We start from the raw sequence: 9,079 nt of genomic DNA on the forward strand, positions 1-9,079 counted from the left end.
CTTTTGTCATGTAACCTGTCAGTATTGTAACCTTTTGTCATGTAACCTGTCAGTATTGTAACCTTTTGTCATGTAACCTGTCAGTATTGTAACCTTTTGTCATGTAACCTGTCAGTATTGTAACCTTTTGTCATGTAACCTGTCAGTATTGTAACCTTTTGTCATGTAACCTGTCAGTATTGTAACCTTTTGTCATGTAACCTGTCAGTATTGTAACCTTTTGTCATGTAACCTGTCAGTATTGTAACCTTTTGTCATGTAACCTGTCAGTATTGTAACCTTTTGTCATGTAACCTGTCAGTATTGTAACCTTTTGTCATGTAACCTGTCAGTATTGTAACCTTTTGTCATGTAACCTGTCAGTATTGTAACCTTTTGTCGTGTAACCTGTCTGTAACCTGTCAGTATTGTAACTTTTTTCGTGTAACCTGTCAGTATTTTTCTGCTGAAACAGACTAAGATCATAACTTGGATTCAATTAACGTACCTAATATAGGCTGGCAATTAAAAATCAATCAATCAATCAATCAATCAAGCTTTTTAGGCATGTATTATTTTAGTATTAATTATGAACTCAAAGAAAGAATTTTTTCACGTGTTTTTTTAACACCATTCTTTTCGAAAAAGTTTAATTTGTAAATTTTGCATAATTTTGCTTTCTATTCAGAAACAGCCAGCCATGGAAGCCTTGAAACTGTTTTGCATATTTATTAGTAATATTCTAACGGTTTGGTAAGTACCAAGTCTATTTCTTCAAGAGTCTTGAGTAAAAACTCGAATGTACCTATACTAATTATTTTCCAGCAACTGCTGAACTAACACTCGTGAAATTTGAACTGCATTTTTGCTGTTTTAAAGTTAATAAATTTCTATGGCTTGGGGGAATTTTTAAGTTTAATTTTAATAGTTTTCTATGCTATTGTGATGAAATGTCTCGCATGATGAGGTGTCTGGCCACCAAAAAGGCAACTGGCGTTCGCAGTTTCCAATTTCAAATAATTTTGATGTGTCCAGAATGAGTGTAGAACAAGTTAGAGGACCTTGTCATATTAAAAAAAACAATATAAAGGGTTGGATTTTCGGTGCAAAAATCCACTTAGATTTTTATTTAGTAGCTTGATTCTTTGTAACTAAATTTATAAACAAGTGCTTTCACTAACCTGGAATTAGTACTGCCAATACGCAGCTGTGAAATTTATAAATTTTTGAAATTGGTAGAGATCCAATCTCGTTTTCGCAGGCTACCTGTTAATTACCGAATTTATAAACAACCAAACCCCATGCCTAAAATTACTACAGTTATTGACCAAAATTTCAGCTAAATTTCTACAGACTTCGCTTGAAATCCAAGTTTGTTTGCGGCAATATCGCTTAACACGTTGACTACGTATTGGTATATATGCGTACCACGAAATGTATTTCTCCTGGTACATAATTCAGGGTTGCCAGATGGCCTAAAAACGGCCAATTAAGTCCGTGAACAAAAAGGCCAAAAAGGCCTATAACTCAATATATACTAGTATATTAATTTTGTTGGTTCCGGTGTAAAAATTCAATTTTTTTTATTTAATTAGGAAGCGCCCCTTACAACCCCTATCATAAATTTTAGCCGACCACCTAAATTGAAAAAACTAAATCGCGGAATTTGTCCGGTAAAAAAAGAAAGTCTGGCAACCCTGTTCCATAATAGTACTAGAAAAGTGAAACATAAGTACAAGATGAAGCAATCGTAGTCAACGTGTTAATGGCCTAATTCTGAAACGAATACATGAATTATTCAGCTAATACAGGTGTAAAATTATCATATTCCTTGATTTTAGTAGATAACTAAAAATTAAATCAAAACTAATATTTATTCCTTTAATTATGTTCAGAGGCTTGCAGAACTGGCTTCCTGTGCGGTGACCGCAGCTGCATTCCTGCATCATATCGATGCGACCGCGACCCTGACTGTCCGGACCTGTCCGACGAACATCACTGTGATGTTCATGGTGCGTGGCGTGCATCACTGTGATGTCCATGGTGCGTGGCGTGCATCACTGTGATGTACATGGTGCGTGGTGTGCATCACTGTGATGTCCATGGTGCGTGGTGTGCATCACTGTGATGTCCACGCTGCTTTAATGCTATAATTTCCTTGTCAATAATTTCCATGTTATAAACACTATAATTATCAGCATAATAATATGCCATTCCAATTAACAAAAAATTCACAATATTTAGTTCTTTCAAATCACTTGATATAAAAATTGAGATTAACAATAATAAATAAACAATAATAATTAATAAGCGCTAGCAGAAGGCAACGAAGGAAGCTCATGCGGCGCAGGCTTGTTCCGCTGCCAGAACGCAAGGTGTGTCAGGGCGACCTACTTTTGTGATGGTGACGACGACTGCGGGGACGGCAGCGACGAGCGTAACTGTCAGTGACAGCCTTCCTAACGTACAATGATATATCTTATTTTTAGCATATATTTATTTTAAAAAATATATTTATATGTAACATATATTTATTTATAAGATATAATCATTTTTAACATATTTTTATTTTTAACATATATTTATCTGTAACGTATATTTATTTCTAATATATTTTTATTTTTTAACATATATTCATTGTTTATATTTATACAAAACAAGAGCTATATTTTTAGTATAGTAGGTTTAGTATGTTTTTATTTCATGCAAAAAACAACAAATATATTTTAAAAGTATTTTGACATGTTTTATTTATTGAGAAACATATCACAATTGATAATATTTTGTAAACCTTCTAGTAATAAACTGCGAGTGAACCTTTCATGGCTTTACAACGTTCTAAAGTATTAACCTGATAAATAATATTTTTAACTTTTTCAAACCTGATAAGGCGACAGTTAACGTAAAAAATTTTTTGGGTGAAATAAACTTTAGAATTATTTTTTCGCCTGCACGCAGGCACAGGCGATTCCTGCAGCGCCTCCCAGTTCGCCTGCGCAGGCGGCGGCTGCGTCCTCGCAGGATATCGGTGTGATGGTGACGCAGACTGCGGCGATGGCAGTGACGAGTTACACTGTGAGTAGTGACGAGTTACACTGTGAGTAGTGACGAGTTACACTGTGAGTAGTGACGAGTCAAAGCTAGAGACGTTCTCTATGTGATTATTGAATAGTCAGGACTATTTAATATTATTATATTGTGTTTTAATTATATTATGTTATAGAGTTATTTTATTAATAATTTATATGCTGTAAGTGTAATTAAACTGGCCATGTTATAGAAATATTATATTATTAATTTATATACTGTAAGTCTGATTAAACTGGGTATATTATATAAATATTATATCATTTATTTATATACTGTAAGTCTGATTAAACTAATTATTTTATATAAATATTACATTATTTTAATAATAATAAAGATGAGTGTAATTAACGTGCAGGCGGTGGCGGGTTGTGCACGGGACAACATGAGTGCGGTACCGGCAAGTGCGTGACGTGGCGCTACGTCTGTGATGGTGACGACGACTGTGGTGACGGCAGCGACGAGCGTGACTGTGAGCTGGTGGCCGTAGTCACGTGCCACTGATTGTGTATTGATTATTACCAAATAATAGCTACAATGAAATATGTACTAACAGTTACAGATTATCATAAATAGCATTAATTAATATCGAATATAATCTATAATGATTATCTATTAACAGTTACAGATTACCGTAAATACGTAATAAATTAGGAATTAACATTTAGCAAATTATCAAAAATGAATAATTAATTTGAAGCTATCCTTTCTGAATGATAAATTATTCTTTAATCATTATCGATTATAATCAATAATAGTCAAGAGATTGGAGCTCACGTCAGCCATCAGAAAATTTTTATTGGCTACTATTAATAGTTAATTAATAATTATATATGCCTGATCAACTCTTTTTATTTGGGACCTGACCCAACTTAAGAATAGTTGAGTTGAGAGCCATGAGGCCCAATTCATGTCACTTTTGCCTGTTTTTTTTTCAAATTCAGCCAATATCCGACACGCTGTGTCAAAAACGCGCAAGTATAATCTTGCGCACCGCAGGCTCAGGGCCGGCCTGCCGCGGCCACCGCTGCGACGGCGGCCGCTGCCTGCCCGTCGTCCTGCGCTGCGACGGCGTCAGCAACTGCGACGACAGCAGCGACGAGGCCCACTGCGGCAACACCACGCGTCAGTCATGGCAGTCTTGTTGTTATTGTTTATTGCGACCGTCACGCTTGCCGGGGGGGAGGCTCTGGTGGTGGGCGAGGGGTCGGCACCGGAAGAGGGGGGAGATGGGCGAAGGCAGGGAGGGTGGCCAGGAAAGCCGCTGTCTCCACGGGGTTGTCCCACAGTGAGGAGACGCTGAGAGACGTGGAGAAGGCTGGGCAGGCGAAGAGGTGCTGAACAGATTGGAGGGGGTCCCCGCATTCCGGGCAGGCGGAGCTAAGGGAGCGTCCGATCCTGGCAGAATAGGACGCCAGGGAGCTGCAGTATCCCGAGCGGAGCTGGGATAACGCTGAGCGGTAGGGGCGGGGGAGTGAGGTCTCCGCTGATGCGATCGGCGGTGGCGGGGCAGCAAGGACAGCGTTTATGGCGTCATGGCAGTCTTGGTCACGCAGTCTTGGTCACGCAGTCTTGGTCGTACAGTCATGATCACGCAGTCTTGGTGGGACAGTCTTGGTCAAGCAGACTTGGTCACGCAGTCATGGTCACGCAGTCTTGATCACGCAGTCTTGGTCGTACAGTCTTGGTCACGCAGTCTTGGTCACGCAGTCTTGATCACGTAGTCTTGATCACGCAGTCTTGGTCACGTAGTCTTGATCACGCAGTCTTGATCACGTAGTCTTGATCACGCAGTCTTGATCACGCAGTCTTGATCACGCAGTCTTGGTCACGTAGTCTTGATCACGTAGTCTTGATCACGTAGTCTTGGTCACGTAGTCTTGATCACGTAGTCTTGATCACGTAGTCTTGGTCACGTAGTCTTGATCACGTAGTCTTGATCACGCAGTCTTGGTCACGTAGTCTTGGTCACGTAGTCTTGATCACGTAGTCTTGGTCACGTAGTCTTGATCACGTAGTCTTGGTCACGTAGTCATAGTCGCACACTCTTGGTCGCACAGTTTTGCGTTAATTATATATTGTATAATTTATGCGTTATTATTATGTTATTCCGTCAATTATATATTATTTAAATATTGTGTAAATATCATCTTAATTATATGTTGTCTAGATATTGTATAAATATGGCGTTTATCATATATTGTGTAAATATTGCGTTAATCATGTAAGGGATAAATATTGCGTAAATTATATATAAGATAAATATTGCCTTAATTATATATACAGTAAATACTGCGTTAACTATATGCAGTGTAAATATTGAGTTAATTATATGTAGGGTAAATATTGCGTTAATTATACATAAGGTAAATATAACAGCAGTAATTGTTGGGTGCGCAGAGGCGTGTGGGGAGCAGCAGTTCAGGTGCAGCAGCGGCCGCTGTGTGCTGCGCTCGTGGCGCTGCGATGGCGAGGACGATTGTTTGGATGGCAGCGATGAGTTCAATTGTGAGTAAAGCTATGAGCAATTGTGAGTAAAGCTATGAGTGATTCTTCGTCTTTTGTTCTCAATCTTAATCGAAAATTAAAGTTTTCCTTACTTCATCAGTATCTGCTAAATTCTAAAATTGAAAAGAAAATTAGACGTAATGTTATACATCTACGCTAATGTATTCGCAACATCTGTTGAACTGATTATAAAGATTGTGTCCGAGAATGTTTAACTTGTTTGTTTAATTGACCGTAAGTTATGGTCAATTAAATTAACCTTTTGTTTACATTAATTAACCTTTTATAGTCAATATAAACTTTAAAATGAAGCTATTCCCCTTATGGGGTTGAGTTTTGCTTCCATTTGTGAAGAGCGTCTTGAGTATTATAAAGAAATTGACAAGTAATTAAATTATATAGAGGGTAAATATGGCGCTTGTTATATTTTATGACTTAGGAAAGTGATATTCTAGTATTGCTCCACTCACGGGTCATTGAATTGTTAATTGGAGTTTAGATTAGTTTACTAATAAATGAAATGGTTTGATGCGTTTCATTAATATGAACCATATCATTAATAAATGAAATGGTTCATATTCTCATACGATGAACCCTGGTTCGGCTTTTGATTTAATTAATTTCAAAGACTATAATTAATAATTGATATGGTTGATTGGTTCACGCGCTGAACCGACGTCTGGTTCACAGGCACGTGTAGCCGCGGTCTGCACCGGTGCACGTCAGGACGATGCATCCCCACGCATTACGTGTGTGACGGCGACAACGACTGCGGCGACAACAGTGACGAGGGCGACTGTCAGTTATACACGTCGTCTGCTTACATAATACCTTAAGATTGTGCTATTACCCTAAAATTACGTTGTTACCCTATAATTACCATAGCACCTAGAGATAGTATTCTTACCCAAAAATTGTAATGTTACCCTAAGATTTTGTTGTTACCCTAAAACTACGTCGTCACCCTATAATAATCATAGCACCTAGAGATTCTATTGTTACCCTAAAATTATAATGTTACCCTAAAATTGTGCTGCTACCCTAAAATTACGTTGTCACCCTATAATAACCATATCACCTAGAGATAGTATTGTTACCCTATAATTGTAATGTTCCCTTAAGATGATACGTCTTCTTAACAATTGTGGTGTCAAATAAAAAATTACAATGTCACTCTAAAATCATAATGTTACCTAAAATTGTGGTGTCACCCTAAATTATGGTGTCAACTCAGAAATGGGAAGTTACCCTAAAATTTGAGTTTACATCAAACTGTGATTTCTCCCGAGAATTTTGTTCTTACCCTGACATAGAGAGGTTACCCTAAAATAATGAAACTTAAATGTTTATAATCATTTTTATTTACATCAATATAAGTTCAATCATATCCTGAGTCGCTTTTTAAAGCATTAATATTTAAATATTTTCTCCCACAGTTGCAAAGTTTGCATAAAAATGCAAGTTTTATGCCGTTTTTCTAGGCGATTGTTCAGCGGGCGAATTCCAATGCGGGAACCTAAAGTGCATCACAGTGACCCATCTCTGCGACGGTCACCCCGACTGTCGTGACGGCAGCGATGAGGCCAACTGTACCGCTGGTGAGGCCAACTGTACCGCAGGTGAGGTCAACTGTTCCGCACCAACTGTACCGCTGGTGAGGCCAACTGTACCGCTGGTGAGGCCAACTGTACCGCTGGTGAGGCCAACTGTACCGCTGGTGAGGCCAACTGTACCACTGGTGAGGCCAACTGTACCGCTGGTGAGGCCAACTGTACCACTGTTAAGCTCAGTTCATTTCTCGGTGATGCTGGTGGGCGACGCTTGATAGCCGTCAAAGGTGATGCTTCAGCATGTCCTTGGTTTGGTGTACGGAAACGAACTCCGGGTGCTTGTTGCCTGGGGGATCTTATGAAGATATGCCACTGAACCCAATACTTCCCCTTCTGAACCCCTGAACCCCTGAACCTCTGAACCCCTGAACCCCTGAACCTCAACCTCTGAACCCCTGAACCTCTGAACCCCTGAACCCCTGAACCCCTGAACCCTTGAACCTCTGAACCCCTGAACCCCTGAACCCCTGAACCTCTGAACCCCTGAACCTCTGAACCCCTTAACCCCTGAACCTCTGAACCCCTGAACCTCTGAACCTCTGAACCCCTGAACCCCTGAACCCCTGAACCCCTGAACCCCTTAACCCCTGAACCCCTGAACCCCTGAATCCCTGAACCTCTGAACCCCCGCAGGCGAGTGTCGGGGGTTCAGCTGCGGCAACGGGGGGTGCGTCGCCCCCCTCTTCCGCTGCGACGGCGACAACGACTGTGGCGACAACAGTGATGAGCGCGACTGCGTGGCAACCGCCAGCGGTGAGTGCATCACTCTCATGTGGGTCATCCTGACCCAGTTTAGACTGGCTAGTCTGTGCTGCGTTCGCTTTCTACTCGTGTTGTGGTTAAGAAGTGAGTCGTTATTAGTGCAATATGACCCATTCATTTTCATGAGTGAGGAGATTGAATGGGTCATATATTGTCCGAAAAGTGACTCATTTGAGGGGAAAAGTGAGGGGAAAAAGTGAGGGAAACTTTGAAAAGTGAGGGGAAAAAGTGTATCGCTATTAGAACAAAGTTTTACTCATTTCTCTGAGTGTCGCCAATCCAGAGGGCGTGCGTAATCGGAAAATTTTCTTTGAATTGAAAATTTGTTTAGAATTTAATGAAAATTATTAAATTATCATTTGAACATGAATATTCAATATATAAATTAACAAATAAATATACAACCTGACGTAGGCTTCTTTTTTTGCGTTGACAGAAAAATCGAATAAATTTTTATCTTAAAAGTATCTGCTAATTAACCATTTTATGCTTAAAATAAATAATAATACTTTTCAACATAATTTAACATCATATTGTAGCAATTTAATAATAGTAATAATATGTTATTTTCATTATTTTATTATCATCAATATTATTATAGCATTATTAATAACAATAACATATCATGTAACGTTATCTCCTGCGTCGTCTGCGCAGGCGACTGCGCGGCTGGGGAGTTCGCCTGCGCCAGCGGCAGGGAATGCGTGGCCGCTCGCCTGCGCTGCGACGGCGGCCCCGACTGCCACGACACATCAGACGAGCGCAACTGCACGGCAGGCGAGTGATGGCAACTGCACGTCAGGCGAGTGATGGCAACTGCATGGCAGGCGAGTGATGGTAACTGCACGGCAGGCCAGTGATGGTAACTGCACGGCAGGCGAGTGATGGCACCTGCACGGCAGGCGAGTGATGGCAACTGCACTGCAGGCGAGTGATGGCACCTGCACGGCAGGCGAGTGATGGCAACTGCACTGCAGGCGAGTGATGGCAACTGCACGGCTGGCGAGTAATGGCAACTGCACGGCAGGCGAGTGATGGCAACTGCACGGCAGGCGAGTGATGGCAACTGCACGGCAGGCGAGTAATGGCAACTGCACGGCAGGCGAGTGATGGCAACTGCACGGCAGGCGAGT

The 9,079-nt window shown here is 40.6% G+C and overlaps 1 protein-coding gene across 1 annotated transcript in view; it reads left to right on the plus strand.

The window, feature by feature from the left end:
* LOC108680554 (low-density lipoprotein receptor-related protein 2) overlaps positions 1–9,079 on the plus strand; it is a 21,851-nt gene that overhangs the window by 3,408 nt on the left and 9,364 nt on the right. The window contains exons 3-12 of the mRNA XM_047882418.1: positions 1,875–1,991; positions 2,300–2,422; positions 2,938–3,054; positions 3,425–3,538; positions 4,066–4,191; positions 5,467–5,574; positions 6,265–6,372; positions 7,056–7,172; positions 7,818–7,937; positions 8,604–8,723. Of these exons, the coding sequence (XP_047738374.1) occupies positions 1,875–1,991; positions 2,300–2,422; positions 2,938–3,054; positions 3,425–3,538; positions 4,066–4,191; positions 5,467–5,574; positions 6,265–6,372; positions 7,056–7,172; positions 7,818–7,937; positions 8,604–8,723 (1,170 nt within the window). The remainder of the gene's footprint in view (positions 1–1,874; positions 1,992–2,299; positions 2,423–2,937; positions 3,055–3,424; positions 3,539–4,065; positions 4,192–5,466; positions 5,575–6,264; positions 6,373–7,055; positions 7,173–7,817; positions 7,938–8,603; positions 8,724–9,079) is intronic.

Source organism: Hyalella azteca, unplaced genomic scaffold (genome assembly GCF_000764305.2).
Source record: "Hyalella azteca isolate HAZT.00-mixed unplaced genomic scaffold, Hazt_2.0.2 contig10411, whole genome shotgun sequence".
Taxonomy (NCBI): Eukaryota; Metazoa; Arthropoda; class Malacostraca; order Amphipoda; family Hyalellidae; genus Hyalella; species Hyalella azteca.